The sequence below is a fragment of the Salmo salar genome, chromosome 06 (genome assembly GCF_965601325.2).
Source record: "Salmo salar chromosome 06, fSalSal1, whole genome shotgun sequence".
Taxonomy (NCBI): domain Eukaryota; kingdom Metazoa; phylum Chordata; class Actinopteri; order Salmoniformes; family Salmonidae; genus Salmo; species Salmo salar.
Window position 1 is genome coordinate 47,459,951 of NC_138296.1, and position 19,839 is coordinate 47,479,789.

Here is a 19,839-nt window from a genome sequence, read left to right on the forward strand (position 1 = left end):
ATCTCTCGCTGTGCGCATATATATATACACACACACACACAAATATATTGGCACCCTTAAATGAGTCACTATTTTCTTATCAAATATGTTCACACCTATTTTTGTTTGATTTACATCTGCACAGGACCATGTTTTTATCAAAACTGAAATTTCGACTTTATAGTCAAAATATGGCCTGGGCTACATTATTGGAAATTCTAATAAATTTGGTTGGAGGCAAGTGATGTGTAATTTTTCCTCACTTGTCATACATTGCAAGTGACTACAGGGTACAAATAGCCACCCAACCAGTTTGAAAATAAGAAATATTAAAGGGAAAGGGGGATACCTAGTCAGTTGTACAACTGAAATGTGTCTTCCGCATTTAACCCTCTGAATCAGAGAGGTGTGGGGGGCTGCCTTAATCAACATCCACGTCTTCGGCGCCCGGTGAACAGCCTTGCTCAGGGGCAGAACGACAGATTTTTACCTTGTCAGCTCGGGTATTCGATCCAGCAACCTTTCAGTTACTGGCCTCAAAGCTCTAACCACTAGTACAATCTGTTCCACTGTAACGTGCAAAGGTGCCAATATATTTGGCCACAACTGTACATATTTTGTACTAGGCATTAATGGAGTTTTTTTTTTTAAACAAATGCAATTCATTATGAATTCATAATGTAATTATGACTCGCTTCATAATTGTATTAAGTACTGTTCAGATTAAAGAAAGATCATAAGAGACAATGGGACTTTAGAAGTGGATAGTCTGAGGTGTATGTACCGATGTATGAAAGAATAGAAGTTGGTGATCTGATTAAGACGATCGACGTGGTTGTACTGACTGAATATTGAGAATGGGCAATCTCAGATTTCACCTCTACTTCCTCATCCAATCAGCCGCGGGAAAATAAAGACAACAAAAAGGCAGAGTGTATGAAAAATTGCTTTCAAAACAACTAGTGTCCATTTCTACAAGCCAAACTTCCCCCAACACTAGCATTGTTTACTTACAACAGTTGAAAAACAAACAACAACAAAAAGTAATCAAAAGGCAGTCATTTGCAGGGGAAGGAAAAAGAACCAATCAAAAACAGACATTAGCTATCCCCTGCCTTTGTATCATAAGTGCTTCCTGATATCAAGCCTTTCCCCCCCTCCAACATCTAACTTGTTGCCAAAAACATCCTGCAAAAACAGAAAGGGAGAAACAGAAAAATAGGTTGTGTGGCGCCATCTGGTGGCTAAGGCTGGGAGCTGCCCTGGCTATCTGGGTCTGTGCCTGAGGAGCTGGTGTCCGAGTCCGAGTGGTCATCGTTGTCCTCCGGTGGGCACTTCTCCCGTATGCGCCTCTGGGTGGCACTCAGGCGTGCCAGTAGGCCCTGGTAATCGAAGCGACCCCTCTTCTCCCCAAAAGGGTCCTGGACGCATGTAAGGAGAAAAAGTGTGTGGGATATGCATCTCATATTTCAACATCTCATATTTTCCACTGTGGTGAGGGGTTAAAGCATGTGGGAGCAGTATATACTGTTTTTAAAATGTATTTTGTATAAGAGTACAAATCATTTATTTATACATGTATAGAGAGCATTTCTTTATATGTGTAGAGAGAACCTTCTGTAAATAAACCGGGACAAATTACTTTGGCAATGAAGAGTCAGATGAACTCGTAGCATACATTCATGGATGCCAAGGGAAGCCAGGCTTCCCAAAATAATTTACCAATAATTTTTTTACAAATATTTTCTTTGTGTTTCATAAATTTCCTTCAAATCAAATTTTATTTGTCACATGCGCCAAATATAACAGGTACCATGAAATGCTTACTTACAAGCCCTTAATTCTATTTTCTTAACTGCATTGTTGGTTAAGGAAAAAATAATAAAAGTAATACAATAAAATAACAATGAGGCTGTATACAGTGGGCACCCGTACAGAGTCAATGTGCAGCGGTACAGATTAGTCGAGGTAATTCGTACATGTAGATAGGGGTAAAGTGACTATGCATAGATAATAAACAACGAGTAATAGCAGTGTCACTCAGGAAACTAAGAAGATTTGGCATGGGTCCTGAGATCCTCAAAAGGTTCTACAGCTGCAACATCGAAAGCATCCTGACTGGTTGCCTGGTACGGCAATTGCTCGGCCTCTGACCGCAAGGCACTTGAGGGTAGTGCATACGGCCCAGTACATCACTGGGGCTAAGCTGCCTGCCATCCAGGACCTCTACACCAGGCCGTATCAGAGGAAGGCCCCAAAAATTGTCAAAGACGCCAGCCATTGACTGTTCTCTCTACTACCGCATAGCAAGCGGTACCGGAGTGCCAAGTCTAGGACAAAAAGGTTTCTCAACAGTTTTTACCCCCAAGCCATAAGACTCCTGAACAGGTAATCAAATGGCTACCCGGACTATTTGCATTGTGTGCCCCCCCAACCCCTCTTTCACACTGCTGCTACTCTCTGTCATATATGCACAGTCACTTTAACTTTACATTCATGTACATACTACCTCAAATTGGCCCGACCAACCAGTGCTCCCGCACATTGGTTAACCGGGCTATCTGCATTGTGTCCCGCCCACCACCCCCTCTTTTACGCTATTGCTACTCTCTGTTCATTATATATGCATAGTCACTTAAACCATATCTACATGTACATACTACCTCAATCAGCCTGCCTAACCGGTGTCTGTATATAGCCTCGCTACTGTTTTTCCACTGTCTTTTTACTGTTGTTTTTTTTAACTTACCTATTGTTCACCTAATACCTTTTTTTGCATTACTGGTTAGAGCCTGTACGTAAGCATTTCACTGTAAGGTCTACACCTGTTGTATTCAGCGCATGTGACAAATAAAGTCCGGGTGGCCATTTGATTAATTGTTCAGCAGTCTTATGGCTTGGGGGGGGGGGGTGAAGCTGTTAAGAAACCTTTTGAACATAGACTTGGCGCTCCGGTACTGCTTGCCGTGCGGTAGTACAGAGAACAGTCTATGACTTGGGTGACTGGGGTCTTTGACAATTCTTTGGGCCTTCCTCTTACACCGCCTAGTATATTGGTCCTGGATGGCAGAAAGCTTGGCCCCGGTGATGTACTGGGCTGTACGCACTACCCTCTGTAGCGCCTTACAGTCGGACGCCAAGCAGTTGCCATACCAGGCGGTGATGCAACCGGTCAGGATGCTCTCAATGGTGCAGCTGTAGAACTTTGAGGATCTGAGGACTGATGCCAAATCCTTTCAGTCTCCTGAAGGGGAAAACGTGTTGTCGTGCCCTCTACACGACTTTCTTGGTGTTTGGACCATGATAGTTTGCTGGTGATGTGGACACCAAGGAACTTGAAACTCTCGACCCACTCCACTACAGCCTCGTCGATGTGAATGGGGGCGTATTCGGCCCTCCTCATCCTGTAGTCCACGATCATCTCCTTTGTCTTGCTCACGTTGAGGGAAAGGTTGTTGTCCTGGCACCACACTGCCAGGTCTCTGACGACCTTCCTAAAGGCTGTCTCATCATTGTCGGTGATCAGGCCTACCACCGTTGTGTCGTCAGCAAACTTAACGGTGGTGTTGGAGTCGTGCTTGGCCAAGCAGTCGTGGGTGAACAGGGAGTACAGGAGGGGACTGAGCACGCACCCGAGGGGCCGCCATGTTGAGGATCAGCGTGGCAGATGTGTTGTTACCTACCCTTACCACCTGGGGGTGGCCCTTCAGGAAGTCCAGGATCCAGTTGCAGATGGAGGTGTTTAGTTCCAGGGTCCTTAGCTTAACCTCTATGGGCTAGGTGGGACGCTAGCGTGCCACCCGTGGTGCACTCCATCAACAGCAGGTGCATTTCAAGAGCGGCAAATTTGAATCCAAATAAATGTCAAAATTCAAATTTTTCAAACATACAACTATTTTACACCCTTTGAAAGATAAACATCTCCTTAATCTAACCACGTTTTACGATTTCAAAAAGGTTTTACGGCGAAAGCATAAATTTAGAGTATGTTAGGACAGTACATTTACAAGAGTTGTGTGTAATGTTTTGTCAAGTCAAAGACAGGGTCACCAAAACCATAAAACCAGCTAAAATGATGCACTAACCTTTTACAATCTCCATCAGATGACACTCCTAGGACATTATGTTAGACAATGCATGCATTTTTAGTTCTATCAAGTTCATATTTATATCCAAAAACAGCGTTTTACTATGGCATTGATGTTGAGGAAATCGTTTCCCTCCAATAACCGGCAGTCAAGTCAGCGTCACAAATTAAATAATTAAAATTAGAAAACATTGGTAAAATATTATATTGTCATTTAAAGAATTATAGATTTACATCTCTTGAACGCAATCAACTTGCCAGATTTAAAAATAACCTTACTGGGAAATCACACTTTGCAATAATCTGAGCACTGCGCCCAGAAAAATACGCGTTGCGATACAGACTAGACGTCATGTTGGGGAGATCTAAAATCGAAAATACTATGTAAATAATCCATTACCTTTGATTCTCTTCATCAGATGTCACTTCCAGGTATCACAGGTCCATAACGAATGTAGTTTTGTTCAAAAAAGCTCATCTATGTCCAAAAAGCTCCGTCTTGTTAGCACATGATCTAAGCCAGCCGGACTTCTCGTCATGAACGAGGGGAAAAAATATATTTACGTTCGTTCAAACATGTCAAACGTTGTATAGCATAAATCATTAGGGCCTTTTTTAACCAGAACATGAATAATATTCAAGGTGGACGAATGCATACTCTTTTATAACGTATTGGAACGAGGGTACCCAACATGAACTCGCGCGCCAGGTGTCTAATGGGACATCATCGTTCCATGGCTCTTGTTCGGTCAGATCTCCCTCCAGAAGACTCAAAACACTTTGTAAAGGCTGGTGACATCTAGTGGAAGCAATAGGAAGTGCCAAAATATTCCTCAGCCCCTGTGTTTTTCAATGGGATAGGTTTAAAGGTAATACAACACATCAGGTATCCACTTCCTGTCAGAAAATGTCTCAGGGTTTTGCCTGCCAAATGAGTTCTGTTATACTCACAGACACCATTCAAACAGTTTTAGAAACTTTAGAGTGTTTTCTATCCATATATAATAAGTATATGCATATTCTAGTTACTGGGTAGGATTAGTAACCAGATTAAATCGGGTACATTTTTTTATCCAGACGTGCAAATGCTGCCCCCTAGCCCTAACAGGTTAATGATGAGCTTTGTGGGCACTATAGTGTTTAACGCTAAGCTGTAGTCAATGAACAGCATTCTCACCTAGGTGTTCCTTTTGTCCAGGTGGGAAATGGCAGTGTGGAGTGCAATTGAGTCTCTTGTGAATTTTGCAGATGTCTCAATGTACAGCACTGGAGAAAGCATCTGAGCGAGCAAAACAGCACACCTCTGTCTCTGTATGCTGTCTGGTCCAAAAAGAGTATGACATTGTTGCCGCCCGTAGCATTGAATGCAAGGGAAGCCAGTGAGCATTTGGACTCCCTTGATAAAAATAAATAAAAAATCTAAAATAATAGCCAATCAGCGTTGAGCTAAACTGAGTGAGCTCAACTGTGAATGGTCCTGGCACACCAACGACAAAAAAGTGTCAAGGGAAGCCAGTTTGGATTTTGCGTAACTTCTATCAAATCGCAACAAGAGCATACATCACTGACAGAAACAACTGGAATTGTTGAATTTGGTTGTGCTAGCTAGAAAAAAATCATGTCTTTCCTAAATTAGCCATGGATGGAGATAGGGATTTGGACTTGTGGTTTTACTTAATACTCCTTACTGGCCAATGATTATAATACCGATTCTGATCCAACCATTAATTAACCATATATTGTTGTGCCCCTGGCCTGAGAGTTCAATAAGTAGAAGGCTAATGTTAACTAGCTAACATTGCCTACAAAAAGGAAGTTAAGCTAGCGAGCAAGCAAGCATTTTAGCTAGGTAGTCTAGGACAACAAAAAATAAAAGCGTGTACTGTATGACAGAGTGATCATCAACATGAGAGGATGGCATTGGCGGGTGAGTCAACACGTTTGTTTTCTACTTGCACGTACACAAATCAGAACCATGGACAGCCACATCATTTTTAGACTATTGTTTTTGGTATTTTTTAGTTGCCACTGTATTAGACTAAGCATGGGTGATTTGATGATGTTGAAATGGTGGTGGTACAGTGGAGGCAGCTCCTGTTTTCTTTGTGACTTGCGGTAACTCTGTGGTTCTAAATCAATAGTTGTTTAGTGGTCTGAAAAGGTTGGAAACATTACCTTGCTTGACCATGTTATAGGTCATGTAACTGTTTGTTACATGCAATATGCCTTGTGGACTTCTCCGGACAGAGGTTGCTCTCTGGTTTTGTAATGTAACAAAGATGTGGTTAACCTGTCAAGGTATAGGGGGCAGTATTTTCCATTTCGGATGAAAAGCGTGCCCAGAGTAAACGGCCTAATACTCGGGCCCAGAGTCAAATATTTGCAAATTATTAGTAGATTTGGATAGAAAACACTCTAAAGTTTCCAAAACTGTTTGAATGATGTCTGTGAGTAAAACAGAACTCATATGGCAGGCAAAAACCTGAGAAAAATACAAGCAGGAAATGAAAATCTGGTTCCTGTAGTTCTTTCAAGTCCCTGCCTATCGAACACAGTGAGTTAGGGTTCATTTTGCACTTCCTAAGGCTTCCACTAGATGTCAACAGTCTTTAGAAAGTTGTTTGAGGCTTCTATGGTGAACAGAGAGCCAACAAAGGAAGTTGGAAGTTGGTGACCCAGGGAAGGGCATCAGTTCATTTGCGCGCATTCACGCGAGAGTTAGCTGTGTTCCAAAACGTTTTTCAAGACACTGGTGATTTTACCCACGCACTGCTACTGGATATCATTATTTTGTTTCTGCGTTCATGCTAGCTATTACCATAGACACCCAGTCATTGTTAACTGTTACCACAAGACACCCAGTCATGTGCTAATGTTAGTCAGCATCGGCTCGCAAAACTACCTCCAACTTCCTTCATAATGAACGCAGAAACAAAAAAATTGTATACACAAGTTCATCTGTGTGTAGGGAAGTAGATACAGGATTTAATTGGCAAAATCCTGAAGTACCCCTTTAAAATGTTTGGACATGTAGATCCCCGTCTTCCTCTAACCCAGGGTTTCCCAAACTCGGTCCTCGGGGACCCCAAGGGGTGCATGTTTTGGTTTTTTCCCTAGCACTACACAGCTGATTAAAATAATCAAGGCTTGATGATTAGTTGATTATGAGTCAGCTGTGTAGTGCTAGGGCAAAAACCAAAATGTGCACCCCTTGGGGTCCCCGAGGACTCAGTTTGGGAAACCCTGCTCTAACCCCAGGTAAGGTGCGGTGCATTAGTCATCAGGATGTGTGATGCATTATAACCTGTGTGTTCTGCTTCTCCAAGGTGCATAAAGAAATGTGTACACACAGAGAGAGACAGCCAGAGAGCCAGAATGAGGTCTCTGGCAATACCTGCATGTTCTGTCCCTGTTGGTGTAGTCTCTCTTTGCAAACCCCCTCGTAGAAGTCATAGTACTCCAGGAATGATTTCTCCATCACACTCCTGCAACACAGGAACATTCATGAGGTTAATTAACCACCAAAACAAAATGCTAAAACGACTACAAATTAAATGACTCGCCACTGAAAGCTGTGTTTGTTCTAAAATGTATTGCGGGTCAGTGGCTTTGAACATGTCTCTTGCAATCTAATCTGTTAAGAAGGTTCAACAATATGCCTCATATACAATAAGGAGATTAGACGTGGCCTGTAGCCTTACTTTGGAGTCCAGGCATATACAGTCCCTTCAGAAACGATTCACACCTCTTGACTTTTTTCACATTTTGTTGTGTTACAAAGTGGGATTGAAATGGATTACATTTTCATTTTTGAGCACGATCTACACAAAATACTAATGGAAAATAAAACTATTTTTTGATTAGATAAGTATTCAACCCCCTGAGTGAACACGTTAGTAACATTTGGCAGCGATTATAGCTGTGAGTCTTTCTGGGTAAGTCTAAGAGCTTGGAAAACCTGGATTGTACAATATTTCCCTTTTTTAATGATTTTTATTATTCAAGCTCTGTCAAGTTAGACAGCCATTTTCAAGTCTTGCCATAGATTTTCTAGACAATTTAAGTTAAAACTGCAACTAGGCCACTCAGGAACATACAATGTCATCTTGGTAAGTAACTTGTGTACATTTGGCCTGGCATTTAGGTTGCTATCCTGCAGAAAGGTCCATTTGTCTCCCAGTGTCTGTTGGAAAGCAGAATTAACCAGCTTTTCCCTCTAGGATTTTGCCTGTGTTTAGCTTTATTCCTTTTCTTTTTATCCTAAAAAACTAGCCCCTGCAGATGACAAGCATACCCATAACATGATGCAGCCACCACCATGCCTGAAAATATGGAGTGGTACTCAGTGATGTGTTGTGTTGAATTTGCCCCAAACATAATCCTTTGTATGCAGTATTACTTTTGTGCCTTATTGCAAACAGGATGCATGTTTGGGAATATTTGTATTATGTACAGGCTTGCTTCTTTTCATTCCATCATTTAGGTTAGCATTATGGAGTAACTACAATGTTGTTGATCCATCCTATCACAACCATTTAACGCCAACTGCTTTAAAATCACCATCGGCCTCATGGTGATGCTCCCTAAGGAGTTTCCTTCCTCTCAGTCAACCGAGCTAGGACGCCTGTATCATTGTAGTGACTGGGTGTATCGATACACCATCCAAAGTGTAATTAATAACTACACCATTCTTAAAGGGATATTCAACGGCTGCTTTTTATTTACACACCTACCAATAGGTGCCCTTCTTTGCGAGGCAGTGTAAAAGTGGGGGTGGGGGGGAACAATGCAAGTAGTCCGCCATTTGATTAGCTGTTCAGGAGTCTTATGGCTTGGGGGGTAGAAGCTGTTAAGAAGCCTTTTGGACCTAGATGTGGTACTCCAGTACAGCTTGTCGTGAAGTAGCAGAGAGAAGTCTATGACTAGGGTGGCTGGAGTCTGACAATTTTTAGGGCCTTCCTCCGACACCGCCTAGTATAGAGGTCCTGGATGGCAGGAAGCTTGGCCCCAGTGATGTACTGGGCCATACACACTACCCTCTGTAGTGCCTTGTGGTCGGGGGCCGAGCAGTTGCCATGCCAGGCAGTAATGCAATCGGTCAGGATGCTCTCGATGGTGCAGCTGTAGAACATTTTGAGGATCTGAGGACCCATGCCAAATCTTTTCAGTCTCCTGAGGGGGAATAGGCTTTGTCGTGCCCTCGTCACGACTGTCTTGGTGTGTTTGGACCATGATAGTTTGTTGGTGATGTGGACACTAAGGAACTTGAAGCTCTCAACCTGCTCCACTACAGCCCTGTCGATGAGAATGGGGGCGTGCTCTGTTGGGGTGGTATGTAAATTGGAGTGGGTCTAGGGTTTCTGGGATAAGGGTGTTGTGAGCCATGACCAGCCTTTCAAAGTACTTCATGGCTACAGACGTTGAGTGCTACGGGTCGGGAGTCATTTAGGCAGGTTACCTTGGCGTCCCTGGGCACAGGGACTTAAAACATGTTACTACAGACTTGGTCAGGGAGAGGTTGAAAATGTCAATGAAGACACATGCCAGTAAATCAGCGCATGCTCAGAGTATAAGTCCTTGTAATCCATCTGGGCCTGCGACCTTGTGAATGTTGACCTGTTTAAAGGTCTTACATCGGCTACGGAGAGCATGATCACAGTCATCCGGAACAGCTGATGCTCTCATGCATGCTTCAGTGTTGCTTGCCTCGAAGCGAGTATAGAAGTTATTCAGCTCGTCTGCTAGGCTCATGTCACTGGGCAGCTCAAAACATTTCAGCTTTTCATTTGTTATTAATTTCTAAAAACATAATTCCACTTTGACATTAACCTCTATGGGCTAGGTGGGACGCTAGCGTGCCACCCGTGGTGCACTCCATCAACAGCAGGTGCATTTCAAGAGCGGCAAATTTGAATCCAAATAAATGTCAAAATTCAAATTTTTCAAACATACAACTATTTTACACCCTTTGAAAGATAAACATCTCCTTAATCTAACCACGTTTTACGATTTCAAAAAGGTTTTACGGCGAAAGCATAAATTTAGAGTATGTTAGGACAGTACATTTACAAGAGTTGTGTGTAATGTTTTGTCAAGTCAAAGACAGGGTCACCAAAACCATAAAACCAGCTAAAATGATGCACTAACCTTTTACAATCTCCATCAGATGACACTCCTAGGACATTATGTTAGACAATGCATGCATTTTTAGTTCTATCAAGTTCATATTTATATCCAAAAACAGCGTTTTACTATGGCATTGATGTTGAGGAAATCGTTTCCCTCCAATAACCGGCAGTCAAGTCAGCGTCACAAATTAAATAATTAAAATTAGAAAACATTGGTAAAATATTATATTGTCATTTAAAGAATTATAGATTTACATCTCTTGAACGCAATCAACTTGCCAGATTTAAAAATAACCTTACTGGGAAATCACACTTTGCAATAATCTGAGCACTGCGCCCAGAAAAATACGCGTTGCGATACAGACTAGACGTCATGTTGGGGAGATCTAAAATCGAAAATACTATGTAAATAATCCATTACCTTTGATTCTCTTCATCAGATGTCACTTCCAGGTATCACAGGTCCATAACGAATGTAGTTTTGTTCAAAAAAGCTCATCATTTATGTCCAAAAAGCTCCGTCTTGTTAGCACATGATCTAAGCCAGCCGGACTTCTCGTCATGAACGAGGGGAAAAAATATATTTCCGTTCGTTCAAACATGTCAAACGTTGGATAGCATAAATCATTAGGGCCTTTTTTAACCAGAACATGAATAATATTCAAGGTGGACGAATGCATTCTCTTTTATAACGTATTGGAACGAGGGTACCCAACATGAACTCGCGCGCCAGGTGTCTAATGGGACATCATCGTTCCATGGCTCTTGTTCGGTCAGATCTCCCTCCAGAAGACTCAAAACACTTTGTAAAGGCTGGTGACATCTAGTGGAAGCAATAGGAAGTGCCAAAATATTCATCAGCCCCTGTGTTTTTCAATGGGATAGGTTTAAAGTCAATACAACACATCAGGTATCCACTTCCTGTCAGAAAATGTCTCAGGGTTTTGCCTGCCAAATGAGTTCTGTTATACTCACAGACACCATTCAAACAGTTTTAGAAACTTTAGAGTGTTTTCTATCCATATATAATAAGTATATGCATATTCTAGTTACTGGGTAGGATTAGTAACCAGATTAAATCGGGTAAATTTTTTTATCCAGACGTGCAAATGCTGCCCCCTAGCCCTAACAGGTTAAGGGGTATTGTGTGTAGATCAGTGACAAAATGACAATGTAATCCATTTTAAACTCAGGCTGTAACAAAATGTGGAAAAAAGAGTCAAGGTGTGTGAATACTTTCTGAAGCCATTGTAGCTGGATCTAGACAATAGATGCCGTGGGACATTGACTCATCTCGACATCAGTCAAGTTTTGAGTTTTCAAAAGGTCTCAAACTTTTATTTTGGAGTGAACAATCCAAGACTAACTCACCACAGGGCTTCTGGACAGGGCACCTTCCCATCCAGCATGTCACATACAGCCACGCGCATGGTCTCATGGCGGATGCACTCGTTGTAGTTCTTGCTGTCCCCCGGGTGTCTCTCCTGGCAAAGGGAGTGTCAGAGGGAGCAGGTGTAAAGGGGACAATTCTCAAGACACAAAACGTGACACATTCCACACTGGTATGGTCAGTCCGTAGCTGATGACAGAAAAACGCTTTTCACACACGTTTACAGACTTCTACAAATGGGGAAGAAATGGCAAACAACGGACTAAATAGACACATAGAACACCGGCTGAAGACTTCTGTAAGTCGGACAACACAGTCATATTACATCACAATATCATATGCCAAAAAAACAGTAGCTTTGTTGATCAAAATGGCTGCATTTCTTCACTGAACCACATTCCCCATAAGGCTGTAGGATTTAACTGCATTCTGGGGATTGTGGTTTGGCTTGCCAGCTAAATTAGAAGCCAACTTACCAGTGGGCTATAGGCTTACCTGTTCAAAGCCTGGCTCATTGTGGTAGGGGTTCTCAGTCATCAGAGACTGGATGGAGATGAGAACTGAGGAGATGCTCTGGGCTGGGCTCCACGCTGGCCCTGTCCAAGTCCTACACAACAAACCAGAACAAAGAGGTAAGTTTAATGCACAAAAGATTCACATCTGGAGCCCGCGCACTAAGCAAAATATTACGTTTAAGTTATATGAACTACGGTGCTTCACCCAAAAAAGTACAGTAGACTGAATAGTAGCTCAATTTTATTCTTCGTAGTGCAAGCTTTTGAACTCCCTGTAGGTTCTCGAGACTGACCAACACTACTGTAAAGGGAACGAGAGGAAGTACTTCAAAGCTGATTCAAGGAGCCATAGGTGCAAAATAGTTTTACGATACATGGGCACGTTATTCCAAGAAAATTAAAAAGGTATTCTATTGAAAGCAGGAGAATGATGGCATCACATCCTCTGGGCCAAAGTCACCCACACGTCGACAGTGAGGGGGAGATCTGGACCGGGTCTGGGAGGAAGTGCTGACATGCAAGAAATTATCTGAGTCTCTAGAGAGCTGCCATAAATAAGCATGTTCCGCCAAAGAATGACCGTTACCTGAATCTACCCCTTACAGTTGTGGTCAGACCAGGTCAGGCATTAATAATACAGACTGACTTGCAACTTTGGGCAGCACTGTCTGCTGTTTTTCATGCTCTTGTGTGTAATTAGGTGGAATCATGATATTGATTGCAGGTCTCATCACACAGTACCCCAAGTATATAATTTTAAGAGCTGCTATTCTATGGGCCTGGGTTTAATAGGTAGACTTATGAATGCCTTGTCCCATTTTGACCCCTAGTCACCCCATCGCCTAGTTAGAAAGGGAACTGGGCATAGAAGTATGGGTTGCTCAGGTGCAGCAGGTTTCCCCTGAGCTGCAGGACCCTGGCTTACCCGAGGATGCTGAGGCATACTTTGCCGTTACGGTAAAAGTTGGGGTTGAAGCGCACAGTGTTTTGGCCGGTAGTGATGAGCTTGACCCGTGGGGGGTGGATGGGGTAGTCCGGGGGGCAGCGGAATAGAAAGAGGAAGAAGCCTCCCTCGTAGGGTGTGTCGAAGGGTCCTGTGATGAGGGCATGGATCTGAGGAGGGAAGACTAGAGTCAGGACTAATATATAGGGAGGATGTCGATGCGTTGAATTTCTCCACAATTCGCATGGTTGCCATAATCCTCATAATAGTTGTGCAGAAGACTAATTCCAAGATGGCTGTTGTTCCTCTTGCCAAGGCAAAAGTTCTTCAAGGCTGTATTTTTTGTTTAGTAAGTCCAATTTCATTTTTCTTTTGACTTAGTACAAACATTGAGTCTGTGGGTTATAATTTAGAAGACAAACTAGGGTAAATTACCTGATAAATAGTTAATTTAGTCAGGCCACAATTTACTTATGTTAACTTTCTTTCAAGAAGGATCCCCCCCAACAACAAGTTGAGCCTGGGATAGGAGTTGTTGGGGGAAGGGGTCTGGCTAGCTCAATGTACAACAGTAAGGTGGTCTGGACAGACCCCGTGGACCTAGGTAGTGGAAGTCTGTGAGCTTTACCTTAGTCATGTCGTGAGGGTCAGGAACTACAAACATACCCGGGGGAGGCTCCTTATAGATGGACATTATATCCCTGAGGAAAGAGTAAGAAGAGAAACGTAAGAAAATATGCAAATACACAATGACAGTAGCCTGATCACAGATCTGTTCGTGCTCTTGCCAACTTGGCATGATTTATTATTATTTTAACCTTCATTTAACTAGGCAAGTCAGTTAAGAACAAATTCTTATTTTCAATGCCGGCCTTGGAACTGCCTTGTTCAGGGGCAGAACGACATTTTTACCTTGTCAGCTCGGGGATTCGATCTTGCAACCTTTCGGTTACTAGTCCAACGCTCTAACCACTAGGCTACCTGTCGCCCATGATGGCACAAGCAGACTGGCACTCGGGGCACCTTTTATGCCAACAATGTAATATTGATAACGTTGTGTTTATACGTTTCATAAGGTCAATATATTAATTACTGAGAGTCACATAATACACAAATTGATTTACACATTATGACAACAGTAACTCTGACCAATTAATACAAACTATTGGCTTAACTTGTAGCCTAAGTAAGCATTTTCTTAGGGCACATTTTCCTACAGGATATACCTGTGTTTCACCAAAAAGGCTTAAACTTCTCTTTCCATCTATGCAGGCCAGCACCAGTGTCTCACTGGGTCATAGTTCTGATGGACCCGCTCTCACTTGGAACTAAAGGCAGGCCTCTGGTACTTTTCAAAGCAACTGTTTTGATTATGCAGAGGTTGTTGACTCTGCTCTTCACAAATCCTGTCAGTCCTAGCTCTCCAACTCTAGGCGGCGCGCCCCCCAGTCGCTATTAGCTTCGCCCAAAACTACATATTTTGAACTACAATCCTGACGCTGTTTTAACGTTTAGAAACGTCATTAATCATCACTTGCGACAGGGCTTTCGAAACATACCGCCCTCATCTTTCATCAGCGGGAAAGAATCCTTAAAAAAAACAGATCCATACAGTTATGGGTGCCTCCATCCAACGAAACTACACTTCTGCTACACTTAGACACAAGTGTTCAGAGCATGCTAGATGGCTAATTAAACAATCCCTGTAACATGGAGATATGGACGTGTGGGAACACTAACCCGATGAAGGTGTGTATCATTTAATATATATTTATTTATTTCCCCCTGATATGAAAGGTGCTTCCAAAACCGTACTGCAAGCGACGAGTGTTAACGTTCAGATTGAGTCCACAGAAGACGCCTTTCGTCCAATGACTCATGTGTATGGTCAAGGAATTGAGAGTCACGATCAAGAACTATGTATGTAAACACAGTAGTGTAACACTGATGTTTGTAGAAAACTAGCATTTATATTCACAAAAATACACGTGTGGTTCTTTCGTTTTCAGACAGCATGGAAGTTGGAACCACATCCCATATGTTCTAACAGGCAAGCCCACCAGTGTATATCTGCATACTCAAATTATTACCTTTTGATTCGGAGAATGCATTGCTGGGACGTCTTCTCGTTGTCCCAGTCGGTACTTAGTGTTGGGTCCCAGGACGTTGCGTGAATCTGGGACAAGAGGCCCGCTCCGGCCACCCCCAAACCGATACCGCCCGGCAGAGCATTGGTGGCCGAGTAAGGGGGTATTGGAATGGCAGAGCCCACTACCGCGCTAAGAACACCTGCACCTCCAAACCCGCTCCCAGTCCCCACGGTTGAGGTAGTTGTGGCTCCAGGGGCCATGACGGCTAGGCCAGTCTCCGCAGCCGCTGCTGGGGGTGGTGAGGCCGGTTTAGCGCCACTCGTCGAGTGGCCCGGCAGAGAATTACCCAAACTCGGTAACAGCGGAGCTCCATTTCCCTGACTACCAACACCTAACCCAATTTCACCATTAGCAACCTCTCCTACGCTATCCGCCATTCTAAATTAACACGTGTTCAGGTTATAGCTAGCTTGCTAGCTGCAGTTATTGACAGTTGCCGATACAGTAGTTTCTTGTTTTGAGTCCGTCCTCACGCAGTCGGTAAATGAGGAAGAGCAAGGAGAGGCGAAGACGAAAAAAAGCGCTCCCACGGAATTGCATGTCTTTCTTCTCGCCTCCAAAAGTAGCTAATCGTGTTTAGCTATGTCTTAAGAACCTACAAACTGTCAGTCGAAAAGTTAATGCTATTACCCATCACAAATTCTCAGTTTTACCAGTCACCAACGCAGTTTGCAGTTTCAGCCTGTTTATCGCTTAGCTTTTTCTTCGGTTTTCAATAACCACTTCCTCTCCACAGCACAAAATACCTTTACTGCCACCTGGCGGCGACAGTTTGACTGCGTCCACACCCGATTAGACAACATTCACCGCATTAAAAGGTGGAAATCATCTTAAAGTAGCAACATACAACAGTAGGCCTACAGTTAGTATTTTACATGTTCTTAGAACACCATACCTTGACGTGACTTACAACCTAAATTTAATGAAAAAGTTGACTAGTAACTTGTAGAAGACTGCTTTAGTTTAACTCCGGGTTACAGAACATCCTGGGTGTCCACTTGTATTTAACAGTTACATTCTTCTATTCTGGTTGTCACTTTTTCCATTAATAATTGAAGTTGTACATTACCACTAGTATAGTGAATACACAAAGCATTTTTACTTGGGAGCACTAGTGCAGGTCAGAATACATTAAATGGCTACATATGTATCATTGTGTGTAACCTTTTCTTTACCTAGGCAAGTCAGTTAAGAACAAATTCTTATTTATAATGACGGCCTACCCTGGCCAAACCCAGACGATGCTGGGCCAATTGTGCGCCGCCCTATGGGACTCCCAGTCACGGCCGGATGTGATACAGCCTTAAAATCGAACCAGGGACTGTAGTGACACCTCTTACACTGAGAACCAGTGCCTTAGACTGCCTTTTCCAGTGTGCTCAGACTGTTACATTTGTATTTGAGGGGCGTGCGCCACGAGCAGTCATTTGTATAATTTTACTTTGTAAAAACCATCAGCACAGGCAAGTCTGATTAGGTTAAATCAGAGAAACATTTAATATATGGCTGGGCTAAACTATAGAACAGCGGCTGCCATAGAAACAAACGGAGCATTGCTTTGTCTGTGGTTGCACCTTTAAAATGCAGAAAAAAAACACTCCTCTGTAGCCCAAACTGTTCAATACTACATACCTACATTAACTGAGCTAAAAAAAAAAATATTAATCTGGCCCAGATTGGTGCGATGCACTTAAAGGGCTACACACAAATTAACCATAATGAATAAGGAACTATCAAAACTATGAAAATGTAATAAACCCTACTTAATCTATAAAAAAAACTGTCACAGAAAATCAATAATTGCAGTATGAATCAGATGAGGGAGGTCATTACCACTAAATAAATTTACAGGGACATTTAAGTGTGTCACAATTTTATAGCCCATCAAATTGTGCCACAGTTCAAAAAAGTTGGGAACTACTGACCTAGCGAATAAAACTACACTCCCCCTCCATATTTATATGGACAGTGAAGCTACAACTTTTAACTTGGCGTTATACTCCAGCATTCTGGATCTGAGCTCAAATGTTTTATCAGGAAACAGTGCATAACGTCACATTTTGAGGGTATTTTCATACCTATGTTTTACCTTTTAGAAAATGAAAGCATTTTATGCATCTAGTACCCCCATTTGAAGGTGTCAGTTAGTATTTTGAAAAACTCACTTAATGTATTAAAGTATTCAAGTTTAGTATTGTCATTCCTAGCACGCAATGACTACAAACTTGCAGTTTTGGATTATGCCAGAAATTAATGGTAAATAATACATTAATGTGGATACTACCATGATTACTGATAATCATGAATAACGATGAGTGAGAAAGTTAGGCACACAGATCATACCCCTAAAAACATGCAAACCTCACTCACAATTCATGATCTTTAATCATGGCAGCATCTGCATGAATGCAGAAGTGTTCAGAAGCATAGTCCATTATTTACAATAAGTGACTCCAATGACAATACATTATTTACCATTCATTTCAATTGGGCACATAATCCGAAACAACCAAAACTGCAAACACGAGATAAAGCGCTTAAGTCTAAACGGTGATATCCTTAAATAAAAAAGTAATTCTGGATTGTATGAAAAATTTGATCAAATCCAAAATGCTGAAATATAAAGCAAAATTAAACATTTCAGCTTCACCGTCCAGATAAAATGAGGGGCGTGTATCACCAATTTAACATGTACTTCATTTCAAGTGCTCAACGATGTGGTTCATTCTCTAGTGACACTGGCCCACCCATAGTTGTCCAGAAACAACGCACAGACGTCAGTGCTGAATTCATATTCTCCCTCCAAAGTGTGCCCATTGGCTCCCCCTCATACATTCAAAAGCAATTGACAGGTCAGGTGTAGTAAGTGGGAAGTACCTATAGTCCGTGGCTACACCAAGGGTCCTTTGATTCCTTGCGACAAATTACATTGAATATACACCAAATGCTTTTTCTATGACCCACTGACCAGATGAAACCTCTTGATGTCCTGTTAAATCCACTTCAGTGTAGATAAAGGTGACAGGTTAAATAGACTAAAGCGACTGTGCCATTGAGGGTAAAAGGGCAAGACAAAATTTAAGTGCCTTTGAACGGGGTATGGTAGGTGCCAGGTACACCGGTTTGAGTGCGTTTGCAACATTACTGGGTTTTTCCACACTCAGTTTTCCCCATGTGTATCAAGAATGGTCCACCACCCTAAGATCATTCAGCCAACTGTGGGACGCATTGGAGTCAACATGGGCCAAAATCCTTCTGGAACACTTGACACCTAGTCGATGCCCTGACGAATTCAAGCCGTCCTGAGGGCAAAACTCATTAGGAAGGTGTTCCTAATGTTTTGTACACTGTATAAACTAATACAGGGATGACAACTTTAATTGGGCCAGGGGCCACAAAAAAAAAAAGAAAAAAAAAGGACTCATTACGAGGGGCCGCAATGACTCATGGGTCTGTAACAGCGCAGACAAAAAAATAAAAAAAGTTTGTTTCCTTAATTCTACACATTTTTCCATAGGGTGGAGGAAAATGCTTGCAGTTATTAATAAACTCAGCAACAAAAAAAAAAGTCCCCTTTTCAGGACCCTGTCTTTCAAAGATAATTTGTAAAAATCCAAAACAACTTCAGATCATTGTAAAGGGTTTAAACAGTTTCCCCACGCTTGTTAAATGAACCATAAACAATTAATGAACATGCACCTGTGGAACAGTCATTAAGACACTAACAGCTTAGACAGTAGGCAATTGAAGTAAGTTATGAAAACTTAGGACACTAAAGAGGCCTTTCTACTGACTGAAAAACACCAAAAGAATGATGCCCAGGGTCCCTGCTCACCTGCATGAACATGCCTTAGGCATGCTGCAAGGAGGCATGCAGATGTGGCCAGGGCAATAAATTGCAATGTCCATACAGTGAGATGCCTAAGACAGCGCTACAGGACGGACAGCTGATCGTCCTTGCAGTGGCAGACCACGTGTAACACCTGCACAGGATCGGTACAGCCGAACATCACACCTGTGGGACAGGATGGCAACAACTGCCCGAGTTACACCAGGAACGCACAATCCCGCCATCAGTGCTCAGACTGTCTGCAATAGGCTGACTGAGGGCTTGTAGGCCTGTTGTAAGGCAGGTCCTCAGACATCACCGGCAACAACGTCGCCTAAAGGCACAAACCCACCGTCGCTGGACCAGACAGGACTGGCAAAAAGTGCTCTTCACTGACGAGTCGCGGTTGTCTCACCAGGGGTGAAGGTCAGATTCACGTTTATCGTCGAAGGAATGAGCGTGACACGAGGCCTGTACTCTGGAGCGGGATCAATTTGGAGGTGGAGGGTCCATTGTGGTCTGGAGCAGTGGGTCACAGCATCATCGGACTGAGCTTGTTGTCATTGCAAGCATCTCAACGCTGTACATTACAGGGAAGACATCCTCCCTCATGTGGTACCCTTCCTGCAGGCGCATCCTGACATGACCCTTCAGCATGACAATGCTACCAGCCGTACTGCTCGTTCTGTGCGTGATTTCCTGCAAGACAAGAATGTCAGTGTTCTGCCATGGCCAGCGAAGAGCCCGGATCTCAATCCCATTGAGCACGTCTGGGACCTGTTGGATCAGAGGGTGAGGGCTAGGGCCATTCCCCCCAG

General features: G+C 42.8%; 1 protein-coding gene across 1 annotated transcript; it reads right to left on the reverse strand.

The window, feature by feature from the left end:
* Positions 1 to 909: 909 nt before the first annotated feature.
* On the reverse strand, positions 910 to 15,867 carry LOC106607493 (ubiquitin-conjugating enzyme E2 Z). Its single transcript, XM_014204490.3, has 7 exons — positions 15,133 to 15,867; positions 13,671 to 13,743; positions 13,025 to 13,212; positions 12,080 to 12,191; positions 11,566 to 11,678; positions 7,461 to 7,551; positions 910 to 1,400 (listed from the first exon to the last, which is right to left on the reverse strand). The coding sequence occupies exons 1-7, from the start codon at positions 15,567 to 15,569 to the stop codon at positions 1,224 to 1,226; spliced, it is 1,191 nt and encodes a 396-aa protein (XP_014059965.1). The 5' UTR covers positions 15,570 to 15,867; the 3' UTR covers positions 910 to 1,223.
* Between the last annotated feature and the right edge of the window lie 3,972 nt (positions 15,868 to 19,839).